General features: G+C 47.2%; 1 protein-coding gene and 1 long non-coding RNA gene across 9 annotated transcripts in view; one reads left to right on the top strand and one right to left on the bottom strand.

The window, feature by feature from the left end:
- Window positions 1–21122, top strand: part of Eml1 (EMAP like 1) — a 180937-nt gene that overhangs the window by 90586 nt on the left and 69229 nt on the right. For 7 of the 8 annotated variants that reach the window (XM_031355391.1, XM_031355393.1, XM_031355395.1 and 4 more), the window contains exon 2: window positions 17047–17229. In XM_031355391.1, coding sequence (XP_031211251.1) covers window positions 17047–17229 — 183 coding nt within the window. Of the gene's footprint in view, window positions 1–3164; window positions 3255–17046; window positions 17230–21122 lie in introns of those variants that run through there. The other variant, XM_031355396.1, reaches the window with a different exon arrangement.
- LOC116079637 lies at window positions 11351–13710 on the bottom strand. Its single transcript, XR_004114108.1, has 2 exons — window positions 13455–13710; window positions 11351–11437 (listed from the first exon to the last, which is right to left on the bottom strand). It is a non-coding gene; the product is annotated as an uncharacterized LOC116079637 (long non-coding RNA).

Below are 21122 nucleotides of genomic sequence, written 5' to 3' on the forward strand. Positions count from 1 at the left end.
TGTCTGTAGCAGGTGGGCGCTCCCGGTGCTGAGGTAAAGATACAGGGGCGGAGAGGCTCCTCATCACCAGGCGTCCTGAGGGCCAGGAGAGAAGCGGAGTGAAGTCCTTGTCATTCCTGGTCCACAGGATTTCTTCTGATCCGGGGTGACTCTCCATTTGGCTCAAGTTTGAAGCTGTGTGGTTTGTCTGAAGTGAGGTGAGAGCACCACAGGTTGATGTGATACAAATGGTGGATGCAAGTCTGAGATTCTGTGGTCCAGTGCCTGCCGCCGTCGATGTCAAAGAGCAGGGAGGGGGTGTGGGTTTTTTTTAAAGGTTTATTTTATTTTTAAGTGTCTGTCTGTCTGTCTGTCTGTCTGTGTCTGGGAATATGCACAGGTGTGTAGGTGCCCATGAAGCCCAAAGGGGTCAGATCCCTTGGAGCTGGAATCACAAGCTATTGTGAGCCACCTGCGGTGGCTGCTGGGAACTGAACTCAGGAACTCTTCTGCAAGATCAGGAAGTGCTCTTAACTGCTGAGCTATATCCTCAGCCCTACTCCTCCCCCCCCCCCCCCGACACCCCCTCCCTCCCGAGACAGGGTTTCTCTGTGTAGCCCTGGCTGTCCTGGAACTCACTCTGTAGACCAGGCTGTCCTCGAGCTCAGAAATCTGCCTGCCTCTGCCTCCCAAGTGCTGGGATTAAAGGCGTGGGTCACCACTGCCCAGTATTCTTTTTTGAGACAGGTGTTAAACCTGAGAATCTTGTGAGAAAAACCAGTCCTATAATGTTTGACCTAATTTGAAGCAACCTTGAATTAAATACTGGTCAAGATGATGGATTCTGGCCATGACCACTTCAGGGTATCCAGGAAATAGCCATGAGCCACATTTTTCAGAGGCACACAAAGACAAAAACCACAAGATCACATCAGGTCCAATCAGGTATATATCCTGACATACTTCCTGCCTGCATATCTCCTGCCTACATCCAATCAGGGGCACACGTACATCCTGACGTATTTCTTGCCTGCTTCCCACCTACACATGATCAAGCACATCTGGTGCAGCTGAGTCAAAAAAAAACCTTGTTTACGGAACAAAACCATGTGGTTTGCTATCTCCCATAAACAACATAGTGACTTCAGACATTCCAGGAAGTACTTGTCATTGGGCAAGTGGGGCCGACAGGGTGAATCTGGCCCTAACATGGGGTTGTGGGTAGCCCAGACTAGCCTGGAAATCATTGTAGAGCCGAGGATGACCTTGATCTTCTGATTTCCCACTTGTACTTGTTAAGTGCTGGGACTGCAGGCATGCACCACCATGCATGGTTTATGTGGTGCTGAGGAGCAAACCTAGAGCTTTGGCATGTCGGGCAAGCATGCTACCCACTGAGCCACATCTGCAGTTCCTGTTTTCGTTCCTGAGTGTACAGTGTGTATACATTGGTTTTGTTTCTTTTTTTTGTGTGTGTGTGTTGTTTGTTTGCTTTTTAAAGACAAGGTTGTGCCATGCAGCCCAGCCTGGCCTCAGACTCACTGTGATCCCGCAGGTCTACACTTATGATCCTCCCGTAAGTGGAAACCTTTTCAGTACTGGGTTACAGGCCACCTTGTCTGGCAACCAGTTTTGACAGAGACATCTGCTGACATCTTTCCTTCTTATCCTTCAGCTTGGCATTGTGGCCAGCGGTTCTCAGCCTGTGTCCTATCTTGTGTTCAAATGGCTCTCCCCATATATGATCCTGTAATGACACACCCCTTGAGAACCACTGAGTTGTACAGTGTGCGGCTTGTGATATGTGTATTACACAGCATCAGCGTGTTCTGAGGGTCGGCATCAGCACTGTGTCCTCGAAAGGGTCTTTAGGCAGCTGACAGCTGATAAAAGGTTGTGACGTTCCGGTAGCCTTCCTCCTGGAAAGGTCTGTTATTGAGGCCAACCACTCTCAGTTATTTTCTTTGAGGTAACAAGCTTGTTCCAGGTTGTTATTACTACATTGTGTGTGTGTGTGTGTGTGTGTGTGTGTGTGTGTGTGTATGTGTATGAGTGTGAGTATGTGTGTATGTGTGTGAGAGTGTGTATGTATGTGTATGTGTGCGTGTGAGTATGTGTGTGTGAGAGTGTGTGCATTTGTGAGTGTGTGATTGTGTGTGTGAATATGTGTGTGAGTGTGTGTATGTGTATAAGTGTGTGAGAGTATTGTGTGTGAATGTGTGTTTATATTTGTGAGTGTGTGAGTATGTAAGTGTGTGAGAGTGGTGTGTGTGAGAGAGTGTGTGTGAATGTGTGTGTGAGTGTGTATATGCATGAGTGTGTGTGTATGTGTGTGTGTGAGTATGTGTATGTGAGAGTGTGTGCATTTGTGAGTATGTGTAAGTGTATAAGTGTGTGAGAGTGTTGTGTGTGTAAGAGAATGTGTGTGAATGTGTGTGTTTGTATGTGTGAGTATGTAAGTGTGTGAGAATGGTGTGTGTGTGTGAAAGTGTACATGAATGTGTGTGTGTGAGTGTGTGTGCCCGTGTGTGATGTGCACATAGTGTGGAACACTGATGGAGGTCAAAGGACAGCGTGCGGCAGCTGGCTTTCTGTTCACCGTGTGGGTCCCAGCAGTTGAACCTAGGCTGTTATGCTTGACAGCAAGCACACCTAACCCCTTAGCCATCTCATCGGGGGGCAAGCACACCTAACCCCTTAGCCATCTCATCGGGGGGCAAGCACACTTAACCCCTTAGCCAGCTCATCGGTGGCCCCTCAGTCATTTTTCTGAGAAGCTGATTACAGAACTTTCTAATATGAATAATTGCAGTTTGCCCACCAGCCGTTCTTCTGAGGGGAAATCGGGTTTCCTGAAAGAAGCCTCACAGCTGGGTTGTAGCGTGCGCTGCTCTGATCCTGTGGACTTGATGTGCTTTAGGACAAGCCTGGGCTTGAGGGTTGAACTTGAACAGCATCAATAACTTTAAGCTGTCTTAGATGAACTTTCATTTTGACTTTGAGTCCTCGACAATGAAGACTCTAAGCCCCGGGATTACCGTCTTGTGCCACCTATTGACACTTCCGCCGTCAGTTCAGACGTCAGCGTTGTGACATAGGAAATGACATCGTGTTATTAGGAAAATGTTTCTTGACCTCCTACACTTCCTGAGGGAGGGGTCTCAGGATATTTTAAGAGTTGGTGAACTGTGTGTTTAGAATTGGCACTCAGGAGGTTTAGAGACGGTGACTCGTGTGGCACGTTCCTGGGGGTGGCTTTGCACTCGATGTGCTAGGTGCGTACGACCCAAAATACAAACAGTGTAGTTCCTGACTTCTAGGTGCCCTGTTTGAACATGGAAGAGGTCCAATAAGTGGATCTTATGACGGTGATAAGTATGGGAGATTCTGCGGAACTCGTGGGGAGGATCCCCAGTTCAGCTTACTCTTCAGGTAGTGGGGTTCTCGAGAGCTTAGAGCCTGAGCTGAGTTTGGAAGAGCAGCAGAATTAAATCAGGTAAAGAGCGGGTGGGGCAGAGACGGAAAGCCTAGGAAGCAGGAGAGAGTGTGCAGCAGCTGGGAGACTGCAGGCAGTTGAGTAGAGGCTGAGGCTGGGGTAGGGCAGAGTCCAAAGCTGGGCAAGAAGCCAGGGCGGGTATGCCGAGTGTCCCCCTCAGACAGGGGACACCGTAGCAGAAATTACAATGGCATTTCTTGTGATTCATGGTCCACAATCTCCACACTGCATCTCCGTGTGGCCGGACTTTGAAAGTAGTGTACACACAAGGGTTGAGATTTTTAGGAAGACCATGCTAGCGTAATAAAGAGGGCTGGAGGAGGTTGGTGGGGCTGCTGTGGGGTAAAGCAGCTGAGGCTGTTGGAGGAGCCCCAAACAGTCAATGACTGGGGAAGACTGAGGAAGAGGCTGAGGAGGAGCAAGAAACAGACAATGCGTTTGATCGCCTATCCTGTAGATATTTCGAATCAACGGGACTTGGTGATTGATTTGATGTTAATCGTAAGAAATTGGGATTAGCCAAGGCTGTATCTAGGTTTATACATTATTGAGTGGCTGCACAGATGGCCATTCACAGGGGTGGGGGAGCCTGGGAGGAAAAGTGGAAGCAAGGAAATCTGTTTGACATCATGCCCCACAGACACAATCATGAGCGCGCACACACACACACACACACACACACACACACACACACACACACACGCAGATATACATGCACACATACATGTACACATACATGCATACATACATGTACACACCACACAGAGACATCTATAGCATATTGAGCTCCGGAGCAGGGGCGACATTGTCTGGAGACCCCAGCATAGGTGATGGATGGAGCTTGTGCAAGAGGAGGGTGTGGCCCAGCCAGCTGTAGTCACATGAGATGTGATGTCACCTAAGAGTGGCCTTCCATGTCCTTCCTACCTATAGAAGAAACCAGAGAAACTGTAAAACTCTTCAGGAGACCTCTGGAGATGGTTCGGATGTGCGCACAGTAAGCCTGACGCTCCGCAGTGACACAGCTGGATGATGTGTATTTTTGGTCCTGAGTTAGCTTGGTCTTCAAGTCTCCACAGGTCGGCAAGATGCTGATCGGGATTTCTAGTTGTTTTCCCAGCGGGATGATTTTCCATGGAAAAGAAGGCATTTCTCTTTCCTCTCTTTGGTTTCAGAGTGCTCAGAAATTTTACCTTTCTTTCCTATACTAATGAGCATGCTGGTATGTTTCCTGGGCATTGGATGGCCAGGAGAAACCATGGTAGATGTGGCACCGTCTTTTATGAGAGGCTCCAAGGAGGTGGGAAGAGAGGAGCTGAGGTCTTAATTTCCGTTGTAGGTTTGGGTATCAGGAAATTGTCTTCTGGGTGTCTATCCCCAGTGACCCACTTTTATCAGCTAAGCCCTACCTAGTAAAGATTCCACACACTCCCAAATAGTTCTACGCTACAGGATGGAGACCACATGTTCAAACACGAGAGTGCATGGGGAATGTTTCAGACTCACACCAAAGCAGTCCGTCTCTGATGTTTTCATTTAAACCTTTCAGCTTTGCCTCTGCTCTTTTGTCATGACTGTTTTTGTTGGTTAGTTTGTTTGTTTTGCTGGAGTGAGGGCTAACACAGTTCTTTGTCCGTGTGTTCTGCCTCCATGATTCCCCATGATAAGCTTTGTGGTGTGTGGTTCTTGCTTATAGTGCCCATATGCCCTAAGAAACACTCATTCCATACACTGCAGGGCGGAGGAGAGCCAGAATCGTGTGCTTCGCTTGCACAGGGCAGCTTGCAGGGCAAGGATTATCGCCCATGAGGAGGAAATTTCTGGGCCCCGCTATCTCATAGTTTTACGATTTAGTTGGTGGCTGAGCCTTAGCTGGTGCAATGCATGCTCAGCTGTCCATAATGGGAAAGCACATTGCCGACGATGCAGAGGATCTTTCCCCAGTTGTCCTTCTCTGAGGTACTTTGTTCCTAACCACAACTCACACATCTCTACCTCAGAGAAGGATCTAGGGCAGTTCAGAATCGAAGCAGTTTTTGCTTTGATTGACCTCAGAAAAGGGTTGTGTTCAAATGTCACATGTAAACCGATGGTGTGCCGTGAGCTGGAGCAGGTGGATTACAGGAGTTGGGAGGTGTGAAAGGAGGCAGCCATGAGCTGGCAAGGCAGCCAGGCTGAGGCACAGCCTCTGTCCTTAACAAGTCTATGTGCAGGGACCACCTGCTCTGTGCTGTCACATGGTTCCACCAGGAGGTTAGAGCAGGGGCTGGCTGTTGTGACAGAATTTCCCATGTTAACTTTACGTTCTTGCTGATTTTACTGGGTATGTGTGTGTGTCTGTATGTGTGTATGTGTGAATGTGTGCATATCGTGTGTATGTATGTGAATTATGTGTCTGTGTTTAGGTGTATGTGTGTGTGCATATGTATCTGTGTGTATGTGTGTGTACACATGTAAGTGTAAGTGTGTTTATGTATGTGTACACATGTGTGTATGTATGTGTGTACACATATAAGTGTAAGTGGAGGTCAGAAATTGGTGGTAATCTCTTCTCCAGTAGTTATTCAGGTTTTTGTTGTTGTTTTGGTTTGGTTTGTTTGTGATCGATCTCTCACTGGCTGACTTGATGCTTGCTGACTCTGCTAGACTGGCTGGCCAGTAAGCCTTGGGATCCTCCTGCCTCTGTCTCTCCTGTGGTGGGATTACAGCCATGTGCTGCCCTCTGGGTTTTATGTGTGTGCTGGGATTCAACTCAGGTCCTTCTGCTTACACAGCAGGCTCTACCCATTGAGCCATGTCCCCAGCTCTTAGTCAGCTCTTAGTCAGAGCTTCAAGGATGCCATTGAACAGTCCCGCAGAAGAGGGTCATCATTCTTCCCAGCTAGATGAGCTAGCTGTAAGTCCAACATTTCGTGACTCACTCCAGACCTTCTAACTTTCAAAGTGTTTGCTATTTATTGCACTAGGCCTCCTGTCTCTTCCAACTGCGGGGATTCTACCCTGTAAGGATTCTACAAGAGCTGGTGAAATGGAATAGGGGCCGATCTAAAACTGCTCAGGGCTAGTATCTGCAAGTGTATTCCCATATGCTAATACGTGGGCTCTGTAATGCTTCTGTGGCTAACCGCAAGCTGTTCACAGTAAGAGGATGTGTGGTTGGATGGCTGGATCGCTCCCCCAATGGGGGCAGGGAGGCTAGAAGGCGGGTCCAAGCACAGCTTCAAAGCTGCCACATCGTCTGCAGTGGAATACTGAGTGATCAGCAGACAGATGACCTGGTGCGCAGAAATGAGAAATCTGGCTGCTCGCTTTTGAACACAGGCAGCGAGCACCCAGCGTCTGGGGCCAAGATTACCTGTGCCAAGGAGCTCTGGTGTCCCAATGGAAAACAGACTGCTCCACCTCGGGTTTCTCAAAACTACCTCCTTCCAGCATGGCTCTTTTTCTTTCTTTTTTCTTTAAGTTCTACCTTGAGTCTATCTTAATGGTGACTTGAACACTGACTGCAGAAACTATGTATGAGAACACAGCTTCACATCTGTGGTCCCTGGTAACTGACAAATGGACACTTGACATTTGGTTACCTGAACAATAGTAACCATATTTAGAAGGCATATTAATGCTTAATGTTTTCTCTCTCTCTCATTCTATCTTTCTTTTTTTCTTTCTTTCTATTATGTATTTATTTATTTAGCAGCAGGGTCTCATTATGTAGCCCTGGCTCTCCTGGAGTTCACTATGTAGACTGAACTCACAGAGTCCTGGAATTTACAGAGATCAGCCTGCCTCTGCCCATGGAGTGCTGGGGTTAAACAAAACAAAAAAAGAGAAAACATGAACATGCCTTACAAATATTTCTCTACCTGCCTCCCATTCCTTAGCCTCCATCTCTCTCATTTTCTGAGCCTGTCCTGTAGAGTCCCTCTTGGGTAGTCCGTCCATGGCCAGTTTCTGTGGCACCTGTGTTTGTCTGTCTTGAAATGTTTCTTGTTTTCTCTTTACTGTCAGGAATGTTCCACAGAAAGGTGGTTGAGCTGCCCTGACTCTCCTGCTCGAGCTTATGGTAGAGAAGAACTGTGTGTGGCAGATCCTCAAGCTAAGCTTCTCCTTCATCCACCTTCTCCTGCGTGTGTTTTTTCCCATGTGTGAGTGTATGTGTGTGTGTGTGTGTGTGTGTGTGTGTGTTTTATTTTTATTTTCATGTCTTAGGGCCCGACTCTAGGCTGCTGATGCCTCTCTCTAGCCTTTCTCTACCCCAGCATCCCTTTCTTTGGCCCACTCTGCCTCACCAGACATGCTGGCTGTCACCAGGCCAATCCATCTGTGTTTTCTGGATCGGCACTAGGCGTCAGTGTGGTGACAAGTGTGGGTTCCAGAAGCTTCCTCTGTGGAGCCTTGCTTCCCAGAAGCAGGCCAAGGTCCCTGTCCACTCTAGTTGAGACCCCTCACCTTGCCACACACCCTTGGGTGCCAGCTCAGGGTTATAGGGTGCCAGACTGGCCTATAGTGCATAGCTAGCTTTGTTTTACTATAACAAAACTTTTCTTTTCTTTGAAAAAAAAAAAAAACCACCATTTAGAAGACTCTGGTGGCAGCGGATGAGCTGCTTTTCCCATGTTTGTGCCAGTTCCTGGCTATAGAGGTGGCCATCTCCTCCTTGCTCTGGTCACCTGGCAGCGTTATCTCTACTGGGGGCTTAGAGCTGTCACCTGCTGAGCATGGTGCAGCAGAAAGGCTGGAAGCTTGGCATTTCTGCTCTGGGCTAGATCTTGCAATGCCTGGGTGTGATACACCTTCTCGGACCCTGAACCTTTATGATGGACAAAATTTGATCAATAAACCACACAACCTGACCCTGACATTTGTGTTCTTCATAGAAACAAATGCCACAGTATGTGTGCACAGTATGTGTGGACTCCGTGAGCACTAGGGGCCTGCTGTGTTGCTTGATCCTGTGACACGGGCGTGCCATGTGCCATGGTATGCTGAGCTCACTCTAGGTTTGGGGTAAAGAGCAGAGAAGAAAACAAACCATGGTACTTACTACTTTCCAGTGGAATGAACCGAGAACACAGTCACCAGCTCATGTCCTCAAGAAACAAAGATAGTAGGTGCGGGGATGTGGCTTCTAGTTCTAGAGGCAATAAACCAAGTCCTTCTTGCTATGGGCAGCCTTGGGTGGAGCCGGCAGGGCATCACTAGTACCTCACTACTCACATAGGGGTCAGCACTGCTCGAGGATTCGTGCCCTGGTCATTCCAGGCTAACCACCACAGCCGTGGTTTATTTAGTAGCTCCTAGATGCCAAGGGATTTCAGAGCTGGTCCTCAGATGCCCATTGTCCTCAATGTACTGGGTTACTGCCCTTTTAATTCTGTTTATTGATTCTGGAGATAGAACCCAGAGGCTCACATATGCTAGGTAGACACTCCATATATACCCCATCCTACTCCCCATTTTTCACTGAGAAAAGCTCCTGTGTGAAGTAAGTTTTGACAAGAAAGGACCTTTGTTTTATCCTTCATTTCTCTCCACGCACATCTAACTGGCCCTCTGCCCCTGGCAGCCCATAGCGGGGTTCTGAGAACCAAGCAGAAATCCGTGATGTCCATGAGCAGAAGAGGTTGGAGCTGGCTATGAGCTCAAGTCAATTTGGAGTGAGTCCCTAGTAAGAGATCACCGTGGCTGCATGGGCAGTGTGTGTGTGTGTGTGTGTGTGTGTGTGTGTGTGTGTGTGTGTAACATCTCCAGCACACTGCAGTATTTAGCTGACTTCCAAACATTTCAAGGAATCCCATGATGCATTAGGAGAACTTTTCTAGCTTGATAACAGTTAGGCAAAAAGGACATGAGAACATGGGTCACGATAAGAGAACTAGAAATTCTCCTGTGCACTTCACTGCAGCCATGCGGGGGTGACTCCGGCACCGTCAGTTTCCCTCTGACTTTTAGGAATTCATGAAAACCTGTGTTTTGTTTGACTCTCCCTTCTTCCCTCACCTGCATATGGACCTCGCTCTCGCCTCTCCTCAGGTCACTGTCTTGTCAGCCTTGTGCCCTCAGGCATGATGGGAACCGGAAGTTGCTCTCTGTCTGTGTTCCTGAGTTGCTACTATGGTTATCTGTTGGTCAGTCTCTCTGTGATATACAGCGGCAGTGTTAACAGTTGTCCCAGCTCACCTGAGATGGGGATGCCTGAGAACACTTCATTGAATTGAGCTGATGGATCTTCTCCATCAGATGTGATCACACCTTGCTACTTAGAATGAAATCTTTTTTCCTGGTCTCTATTATACTGACCCATACAGCCCCTGCTTGGAAAAGCTCAGCTTACTGTCTTTTTCAGATCTAGGGTCTCTGCTGAAGCTCCTCACACAGGCATTGACAGGACCTCTCTGTCAGTCAAGGGCCACTGTGGAATCTTTTCATGGCTAATCATACAATCATTAGCTCATGTGCGTCATGGCATCTGGCTTGAGGCACAGCACATGACTGCAGAGTCACAGCTCCGAGGACAGGCCCAGCCCCAGGATGAGCAGGACTCCTGGTCCAGACTGCCCCATGTGCTCTCTAGGTCCGGAGGAGGAAAGCTGAAACCCTTCAGCAAGGGTTCCCCTCCCCCTCCACTCACCAGGGACTGTATATCTCACAAGAGGATCATGGTCCTGGCCCTAAAGTGACAAACTATATGTCACTTTCCATGCAGAATGTCTTGTATTCCTTTTGCTATTAGGTCTCAGAGCATAAAAATACTTTTCTGCAGACAATAGATAATGACGAAAGTTAAATGTTATGGGATAGTTTTCGTAAGATTGAGCAAAGCTTTCTTTTTCATCATTGTATATATGATTGGTTGTGAAATATTAAATCTCAATAACTCTCTCTCTCTCTCTCTCTCTCTCGCTCTGTGTGTGTGTGTGTGTGTGTGTGTGTGTGTGTGTGTGTGTGTGTGTGTAGAGGTTAAAGGTTGACATTGGGTGTCTTCTTCAATGGCTCTCTGTTTTATATTTTGAGACAGGTTTGAATGAGAATGGACCCCATAGTCTCATATATTGGAATATTTAGTCCCCAGTGGGAACTCTTTGGGAAGGATTGGGAGGTGTGGCTTTGCTGGAGGAGGCATGTCACTGGGGGGTGAGCTTTGTGGCTTTAAAAGACCTTGCTAGATCCAATCTCTTCTTCTCTGCCTCTTGCTTGTGGATCAGATACAAATTCTCAGCTACTGCTCCAGTGCTATGCCTGCCTCCCTACTGCCATCCTTTCCACCATGTCTGCCATGGACTCACCCTATGAAACTATTCACAGCCCCCAGTTAAATGCTCCCTGCTATAAGTTGGCTTGGTCATGGCGTCTCTCCACAGCAATACAAACATAGCTAAGGTAGCCCCACATTCCACCAGGGACTTACTCAACGAGCTAGGCTGTCACGCCAGTGAGCTCTTGGGGTGCACCTAGCTTTATCTACTCAGATGGGTATTACAGAGGCTGCTGTGCCCCACCTTTATCCGGGTTGTGGAGATCCTTATGCTTGCCCAGCAAGAACTTTATTAACGGATCCCTCTTTCTGGTTCCTTCTCATTGGGCTTTTTTTTTTCCCCCAACAAATACCTGTCAAATACTTTGGAAAACCTCATGGTTTGGGATGAGTGCTTGTGATTTGGATAAACAGCCAATCTGGTGTAGAACTTAGGTTTGTGACTGGCTCTGCCGCACCATGGCCTTGGACGAGATCTGGGAGATTCGTTCTCATCTGAGATGTAGGTTGACAGCTCCGTGCAAGGATGTCCTATAGGCAGAGACAAGGCACTGTGCACTGGAGGGTGTGATGCTGGGGCTGGCAGATAAACGGTGAGCGTCTTAACATGGAGACAGGCCCTAGGCTCCTCTTTTAATATTAACAAGGACAAAGTCCCCATTGTTCCTTGACCTTTCAAATAGGCTGAAAAATCCGTCTCAAAAAACCTAAGTAAATAAATAGGATGAAACACTGTCTCAGTTTTTGTCTAGAAAGAACAAAATAGGATGAAACAGACAAGCTACCCAAAGACCCTTTTATGCCATTTTTCACAGCTTTGAAAGTAATTGATTGAACTTATTTTTTAAAACCATAAGTAGCTGCCTGGAACAGAAGGTAAGGAGGGGGAGCTATGAGGTTGCCTTTTTGTTTCTAGAACCAGGGCTGTCACAGAGCCTGTCTGGTGTCAGCAGGGGCTCTGCTCCTGACTGAGGTGGAATAAGGAGGCTGGGTGGGGACGCACTCTTTGCATCTGCCACTCTTCATGCTGTATGTGAGGATACCAGTCTTGTCAACCACACTCTGTCTTGTGGTTGTCACTGGGCTGAGAGCAGTCTAGGTGATCTCACAGGCTAAGCACTGCAGTTTGTACATTTACTTCAGGCAACTGGCATTGCCACTGTCTCTGAAGGTCAGGCTTTGCTTTCTGTTTCGATAATAATAACGTTAGCAGCAGTGAGCTGTACATCGAGAGTGTTCCTAATTTGGAAATTCAAAGTAGGGCTGGCGAGATGGCTCAGTTGTTAAGAGCACTGACTGCTCTTCCGAAGGTCCTGAGTTCAAATCCCAGCAACCACGTGGTGGCTTACAACCACCGGTAATGAGAACTGACGCCCTCTTCTGGTGTGTCTGAAGACAGCTACAGTGGACTTATATATAAGAATAAATAAATCATTGGGCCAGAGCAAGCGAGGCCGGAGCGAGCAGAGGTCCTGAGTTCAATGCAACCTCATGATGGCTCACAACCATGTTGTACAGCTACAGTGTACTCGTATACATAAAATAAATAAATAAATCTTTTAAACAAACAAACAAACAACAACAACAGCAAAAGAAAATTCGAAGTAGAAAAGGCTATGGAATCTGAAACTTTTAGAGTATCACTGTGGTGTATTTTAGATTTCAGACATGGCCACTCAATAAAACACAGGCCTGAAAAACTTCAAAACTGGAAGCACTCCTGGTTCGAACTACTTTGGATAGGGAATGCTCCACCTTTATGTGGATACACACTGCCACTGTGTGAATGTCTCCTGGCCACCAGTGTGTTAATATTAGATGTTAAGTACACATTAACATTCATTCTCAGGAGAACGCCAGAGGCAGGAGAATTGGGCCTAGAGTGGTCAAGTTCCTTGCCAGGGTTAATGATCGAGATCAAGAAGCCTTCTGTGTGTGCCCAGGCTGTGCTCTCTCTTCTGTACCTTGCTCCCTCACAGCTCCAGGGCTCCTCTCCTCATTGTAACTCAGCAGCTTTTCTCAGGACATTGGCATAGTGTTAGGAATGTGCCACTCTTGACTGAGGCTTACAGAGAGGCTACCTTCTCAGACCTCAACAGTTCTCACCACAGTGGGCACAGAACACCAGTGCAAGAGAGTTAGGATTGGAGATGCGTCTGCTGTCTAGTGTCACTTTAATTTTTTCAAACCTTATTTTTACGTTCATGACTTGGAGAATTTCTTTTAAAAAAAAATTATTTATTTTATGTATGAGTACACCATTGCTCTCTTCAGACACACCAGAAGAGGGCATCAGACCCCTCTTGCAGATGGTTATGAGCCACCATATGGTTGCTGGGAATTGAACTCAGTACCTCTGGAAGAGCAGTCAGTGCTCTTAACCTCTGAGCTTCTTGTTATGGCCTCTGTTTTAATGATTTCCCTGGATAAATTGTGCAGGAGGCACCAGTTCTAAAGTGACTTTAAAAGAGGGATCTTGTGGCAGTTTTATTTGTGCCCCCTTTGTAGTCTAACAGTCTTTTTTGACAGAAATGAGAGAGGACATTCCTTTCAGGCTGTGGAATTCAGTGACATGTTTGACTGTTGGCAAAGGTCTGCAAGGGTCAGAGCAAGCTGTGGGCTTCCCCGTTCTCTGAGTAATCCGGTTCCCCAGCTTACTGAAGGGAGAACTCAGACCCGAGGGTTCCCAAGTGGCCTTCCAGCCACACTTTGGAGGGCCATTACCTGAAGAAATGGAAGAAAGCAAACTGTCACAGCTGAGCAGGATCCAAAAAGCACACGGCTTATCTCACGGGGAAACTTCAGCAAGGCTCAAACGCAGCAAATCTGAGATGCTTCCGGTTCTGTGTGTTCAAAGGCACATACTGGGTACTTTTCTGGTAAAATGTTCAATTATACTTTTTCCTATATGAATTTGGTGGTATGATTGAAAGTCTGATTTATGCTCTTTGGCATAAGACTTCTCACCTGTCCATCCATCTGCCCACTCATCCCCCTACCTATTGAGGACACAGTGGTGCTGTTTTCAACGGCGCGTTTTAGACCATTGTCAGCTAGTCATTTCTATTCAGCTCCATGTGTGGATATACATGGTGGACTGCACACATTTGGACCCTATGGGCTTCCTTACTGTGTTGGTTCAGACCCCATTCACAATTTTGTGTGTCTTCTCTAAAAGCTGTTGTCTACAAGAACAACCAAGAGAAGTTATAGCAGATCTTTCTGTTATTGTTCTGTGACTATAACAGAAGATCCAAGTTAATAAACTTACAGGAAATGTGAGGTTTATTTGGCTCAGCATTTTGAAACTTCCGGCCCATGCTTTCTTGACCCTGCTGCTTTGGGGCTGTGGTGCAGCTGCATCTTGTGGTCAGGGTTGTCCTTGGAGCAGAATCACTCACTTCGTGTCTGGGAAGCAGAAAAAGAAAAACAGTGAGGAAGCAGAAGAGATCGAGGCCCCACAATTCTTTGCAAAAACATGGGCCCAGTGACCTCACAGTGGCCTCATTGCATCTCCCAGGCCACACCCCCAAAAGTATCACCACCTTACCACCTGAGCTTTATTTTAACATTGGGGTCTTTTTTTTAAAAAAAAAAATATTTATTTATTATATAAGTACACTGTAGCTGTCTTCAGACACTCTAGAAAAGGACGTCAGATCTTGTTACGGATGATTGTCAGCCACCATGTGGTTGTTGGGATTTGAACTCAGGACCTTCAGAAGAGCAAGTTGGTTGTCTTAACCACTGAGCCATCTCATCAGCCCCTAACACTGGGGCATTAAGAGAAATATATAACATTTTTGTAATGTATGAAACACATTATTAATAAGATATGGATTCTTTTTTAAAAAGATTTATTTATTTAATGTATATGAATATTACTGTAGTTGTCTTCAGACACCAGAAGAGGGCATCAGGTCCCATTACAGATGGCTGTGAGCCATCATTTGGTTGCTGGGAATTGAACTCAGGACCTCTGGAAGACTCTTAACTGCTGAGCTATCTCTTTAGCTCTAAAATATGGATTCTTACTTGCACAAAAATGTTCAGAAAGACTTGGGCATTGGTGATACATGCCTTTAGTTCCAGCACTCCAGAGGCAGAGGCAGGTGGATCTCTGAGTTTGAGGCCAAACTGGTCTGTAGAGTGAGTTCCAGAACAGCCAGGGCTACACAGAGAAACCTTGTCTGAAAAAACCAAATACATAGATAGATAAACAGACAGATAGACAGGTAGATAGATGTTAAATTGGTAGATAGATAGATAGATAGATAGATAGATAGATAGATCAGAAAGGGGCTAGAGGGATGGCTCAGTAATTAATAGTGTACACTGCACTTCAGAGGACCCAAGTTCAATTCTAACACCCAGTGGCTACTTGCCATTCAGAACTGCCTGTAAGGTTAACTCCAGGGAAACCAACACCCATTGCTGGCATGTACATACCCACACACTGACATGTAATTAAAGGCAGAACAAACTTTTAAAACTGTTCAGAGAGTACTCTGGAATTTTAAAATTTTAAATTTGCATTAACTTGATATTATGTTAATGATACTGATAATAATAGCTTAATTATAGCATACACTTATACATTAGCTTGTACAATATATTCTAAGTGAAGCAGAGACAGAACTCATCTACTGTTCCAATAACCGGCTGACATAGATGCTGAAGTTGTCCCTACTTTTCTGGTGGAGAATTTGGGTACCTGGTGAGGAGCAGAGCTATTCATTTACTTTCATTCTATCTTTAACTTTGTATCTAAAGTGTGTCTGTTGAGCCATGAGATGGATCATCAGCAGGACCCATACGGTAGGAGAGACTAGACCTGGGAAAGCTGTCCTCTGACCTCCACATGTGTGCCATGATGTGTGAGCACACACATGCACAAACACACACATCCATGTGCACACACACACATACACACACACATACATGCAAATAAATAATTTCTTAAAGCTCTGAAGTTAGGGTTTAGCTTAGGGTTTCTATTGCTATAATAAAACACCATGCCCAAGGCAAATTTTTTTCTTTGGTTTTTTTGAGACAGGGTTTCTCTGTATAGCCCTGGCTGTCCTGGAACTCACTCTGTAGACCAGGCTGGCCTCGAACTCAGAAGTCCACCTGCCTCTGCCTCCCAAGTGCTGGGATTAAAGGCGTGTGCCACCACCACCCAGCCCAAGGCAACTTATAAAAGAAAAAGTTTAGTTGAGCTAGCGGTTCCAGAGGATTAGAGTCTACAACTGGCAGAGTGAAGACATGGCAGCAGGTAGCTGGACCCGCGGTCAAGAGCTCATATCTTGAGCCACAAGACAGAGAACACACTGGGAATGGCACTAAGTTTTTGAAACTTCAAAGCCCACCCCCAGTAACACACGTCTAATACAGCCACCCCTCCTAATCCTTCCCAAACAGTTCCACCAACTAGGGACTAAGCATTCAAACATCCAAGGCCATGGGGCCATTCTCCTTCACACCTCTGCAGGGAAGGCAGTGTGGTAGGTATGTAGTCAGTGAGGAGGAAGATTCTGAAAATGAGATGGTAGAGACAAGGAGGTGTCCGGGGGTTGGGAACTGTCCCCTGAATAAGGTGATACCCATGGCTGTTACATAAGGATTTCTTTATCAGACAGATTTGACCACCCAATGCTTTGTCCTTCAAAGAGTGGGACCACTGTTTCCCCAGCCTGTGCTAATCCGGGAGTGGTGCTCTGCATCTGAAGCTCTGACGGCCATGTCTGGTGTTGCTACTGACATTCTCCCCTTGATCTGGGTTCATCTTCATCTGCATAGTTAGCACTGTGTGGCCATGGTTTGGGGAGGATCTTAGAGGTGCAAGATGGATTCAGACAGACCTACTTCGGTTTCAAGAGATTGCGTGGCTATAGGCTAAGCACACCAGGGCAGTGTGGTCCTCTGATTATAAGCTTCTGGTCAGCTAGCACCATTGGATAAAGGCAAGAGAAGTAGGCAGAGGCTCTGCAATGTTGAGAACTTGATGTAAACAGAGTCTGACATCGCTTGCATCCCCTAGGTTCTCTAGTACCATCGAGCAAGCGAACAAATGGGCTTGCACTTAGAAAAATAGAATGCCAGTTTACACGTTAAATGTGGCAAGCCCATGGAGCGTGAGATGCTGTTAATGGGATGAAGAAGGAAAATTCCACGATGTAAACTGCCTCACGTGATACTGCCAACAAACCACCATCTTAGGTCGGCGGAGTGTACCGGGTGCAAGTGGTGCCCCCGCGTGTACGGATCTGGTTGTCCTGGGCTGCATTCATTTACCTGACACTTCTCTCTGGTCTAGATGACAGCGCATCTGCTGCCAGCAGCATGGAGGTATCAGATCGCATCGCCTCTCTGGAGCAGCGCGTCCAGATGCAGGAGGATGACATTCAGCTGCTCAAGTCAGCGCTGGCCGATGTGGTTCGGAGGCTGAACATCACAGAGGAGCAACAGGCTGTGCTTAACAGGAAAGGACCTACCAAAGGTGGGCACTACGCAGCATCCATAGCAGCGTTAAATATTCTCGCACCCCAAAACTGACTCCAAACCAAAATGTCCCGAGCCCCACCCGCTGAACCAGTCTCGCTAAGGTCTTTGTATGCGTGCTTTGGATGAGTTGTGCTGAGTGACGATGAGTTGTGCTGAGTGATGCTGAGGTGTTTCTTTGCAGACAATCCCTAAATGCTCCTTGAGTCAAGGAAGGGACCATACACATGGACCACTGAGAGCGATTAAGGTTGCATGAGACAGAGAGTGATGACAGAGAGAGCTTCAGCCCCTTCAGCCACCCTTCTGGTGGTTCCATCCAGAAAGCCCACTGATATGTCCCATCTCTTCCTGTGTCCTCAGCTTACACCAAAGCACAGGAAGTCATGTGGTGCACGGCAGCTCCTCGCTCAGCCTGGGTGTAGACGTGGGAGGATCCCTTTAGAAAGCTGAGTCCAGAGGCATCTAGCTGGCTGGTTTGCCTAGCTTCTTTAGGGTGTGTCTTTGGCTGCTTTTGAAACCCGTGTACTACCTGTGGGGACACAGCCTCCAGCAGAGGTCTGTGCCAGTGGGTTTCTGGGCAATTCAAGCCATTATTTTATGCCCCTCCCCGGACACGGCCTACAAAAGTGGAGCTCATGTTAGATAACTTTGTAGTGACCATGCCTTCATATTTCAGAAACAAAAGTTGTTATAAGACCCCTCACCATGTGCGTATCAGTGCCCTGCCATTTACATTTGAGGGCAGTGGCTCACCCTCAGTGCATAGCAGTGTCCCATCCAGGCTGTGAGCTTCCCCTGCTTAAGACACCCTTTGAAATGCCTTTCTTAGCAAGACGTGGTGGTGTGCACCTTTAAAGTTCAGCGGTCAGAAAGCAGAGGCAGGTGGAGCTCTGTGAATTCTAGGACAGTCAGGACTACACAGAGAGACCCTGTCTCAAAAATTAAAACAAGAACAAGAACAAACCTTTCTTGAACCATGGAGATGGCTCAGTCAGTAAAGTGCTTGCTATGCAAAGGGGAAGACTAGAGGACATTCCTCGCTGCGTGAGGTGGTGTGGGTTTACGGGTTATAGTTCTAGTGCTAGGGAAGAAGATGGCTTCCTGGGTATCACTGGTTGGTCTAGCCTACTTGGCAAGCTTCAGGCCAGTGAGAGATCTTGTTTTAAAAACAAGGCACACGAACTCACCTGTGCAAGTGTTCGCTCTTGCCCTCTCCCTCCTCCTCCTCTTTCCCCTCCTCCTCCTCCTTCCCCTCTCCCGCTCTCCCCCTCTTTCTCTCCTTGTTTCCTGGAGGCTTGGATTGTCACTGGAGTCAGGGGAGGGCTGACTAACATTTAATCTCCTTGGTCTTTCTCAAGTCTTGCCTTCTCACGGCTCGGCTAGGACTCTCCTCTGTGGAAAGGGACCTGTTCCTTGTCCTTCCTGACGCTTGAGGGCCTATCTACTTCAGAGGCACACGCTACCCTCAGCTCTGTATTTTGAATCATCCTTTCCAGTGACCTTCGCTTCTAAGTTCCAATGCAGTTGGGGTATTTTGGACCAGAAACCCAGTTATTTTAGACATTCATGACCCACTCAACTTTCCACAAATAGATCTGATGACGACAGTGTCCCAAAGGGTGCCTTGAAAGAAGGCTCTGGGTTTCTAAAATCCTCCTTATTTTTGAAGAGTAGAGGAAAGAACAGACAGGGTTCATGCAGGGTTTTTATTTTACTTGACGATGAGTGACAAACTGGAAAGAGATGACTTTTTCACGGTTACCTAACACCTCTCTGTGTGCTGCTTTCACGAGTGGAAATCATTGTCAGTTTGGAAGTCACTGAGAAATGACAGGAAATCAGGAGAGTGGGAGACATGCATCTGGAGGGGCCCCATGGCCCTACACTATGTCACTGGGAAGGGGGTGGAGCTACGCATCTGAGGATCTGGGGGCTGGGCCTGAATTTTATAGAGCTGAGGTGTTGGGTTCTGGACTGTAGGAGAGTAGAGGAGGTGAGCCAAGGACCAGCATTCCTCTCTCTGCTCTTGACTGTGGCTGTAGTGTGACCACCTGCCTCATTCAGTGCTCCTGCCTTGACTTCCCTGCTAAGGCGGGCGGACGATGCCTGGAACTGTGAGCTGAAATAAGCCCTTTCTCTGTAAGCTGCTTTTTGCCAGGGTGTTTTTAATCCATCAGTACAAATGAAGCCAGGATATCAAACCTCATCTTCGAGTCACACCCTGTACTAGGGACTTTCAGTTCTTGTTCCCAACCCTCCCAGTGGCCTGCCACACGGGCACTGCCAGCCTTATGTTATAAGGAAGTTGAAACTTAGACAGGCTATTGGCTTATCCCTGGCTGGTCCCCGTCAGTGATCAGACCAGCCCTGTGTGCCCCAAGGGTCTCTGCCCTGTGTTCACACATACCTGTCAGCCCCCCGAGACCTGGCTTGCATCCATCTTGACCTTGGTGGTGCTCCCACCTCAGTATTTGTGGTGCTCCCTTTATCTGAGAAGTTCTTCTTGTGTCATCCCTGCATTTACCTCTAGGAACAATTAAGATGTGATTTTTCTTTTTAGCACTTAACATTTTATGAGGCAGAAGGATATCTTCTATCTTAACGTTCTCTGGAAATGAAGAAATCATTTTTCCCAGCAACTGAGAGACAGGAAGCTGTATTGTTTCTTTCCCACGACTGTGGTGTGTGTGTGTGTGTGTGTGTGTGTGTGTGTGCGCGCGCGCGCATGTTTGGGTGTTGGGTGTGTCTATCCAGGGATGCTTGCCTTGATTGTTCTCTACCATATCTTTTAAAGATGATCTCATTTGTATTTTAAATTATGTCAAACTGCGTGTACATCTGTGTGGGGTCTGTGCATTTATTTGAGTGCAGATGCCCAAAAGGCTGTAGGAGAGTGTTGGACACTCTGAAGCTGCAGTTAACAGGCAGTTGGTGGCAAGCCACCCCTCGTGGATACTGGTAATTGAACTCAGGTCTTCTGAAAGAGTGGTGCATTGCTCTCAACTGCTGCACTGTCTCTCCATCTCAGGTTATTGAAATATAATGTGAGCTGATTGACAAATACAGCCATCTCTCCGTATGCCCAAAGAGTGCTTCTTGGGCCCACAAAACACCCAAGCCAGAGGCTGTTCAGGTCCCTTACACAATGGCAAGATGTTTTCCATATAACCCAGTCTCTTCCTTCTTTATAATCAAAGTCACCTCTGTGTGTGTCATAAATGCTATGAGTCCTTTTGTTCAAGGAATAATAGCAAGAAGAAGAAAACAAGACTTTTAAAAAACATTGTCTGTCTTTTAGTTGGAAGAGCCCCAGGCACTGAACCCGTAGACATGGAGGGCCATGTGTACCACATTCTCTCTATGTGTGGGCCTGATGCCAGGTGCTACCCCTCAGAAGCCAATGGTTGATGGAGCAGACCTGTCAGTGGGCAGCCAGTCGCACGTGGCACTCTTAGTGTGATGAGAGGTGGGACTGCTTTTCTAAGTCCTTTATGTGTCCCTTCTCCTCCAGCCTCGGCTGGAGTCAGCACACGCACAGGATTCCTCTGCCTCCACCTCCCCTTCAGGACTGAGGGCTAGGGCATGGGAGTATAAGATCTGAATGTTTATGCCTTTGTCTGATTCTGTGAGGATCCCTCGGTGTAGCACTGTCTCTCCACTTGGTGTTGCTGCAAGGATCTCTGCTTTCTTCTAGGCTCTGCTGACTGCTCCCTGTCTCAGTCCCTGAGGGCTACAAGTCATGACAGTTCATTTCTGTTCCCAAGGGACACAGTGCTCAGCCTGGGCTCTGGGCTGGGTGTAGACCATTCTATTAAAGCACATGGTTAGAGGGGAGAGAGGGAGAGGGAGAGAGAGAGAGAGAGAGAGAGAGAGAGAGAGAGAGAGAGA

The sequence above is a fragment of the Mastomys coucha genome, unplaced genomic scaffold (genome assembly GCF_008632895.1).
Source record: "Mastomys coucha isolate ucsf_1 unplaced genomic scaffold, UCSF_Mcou_1 pScaffold6, whole genome shotgun sequence".
Lineage (NCBI taxonomy): Eukaryota > Metazoa > Chordata > Mammalia > Rodentia > Muridae > Mastomys > Mastomys coucha.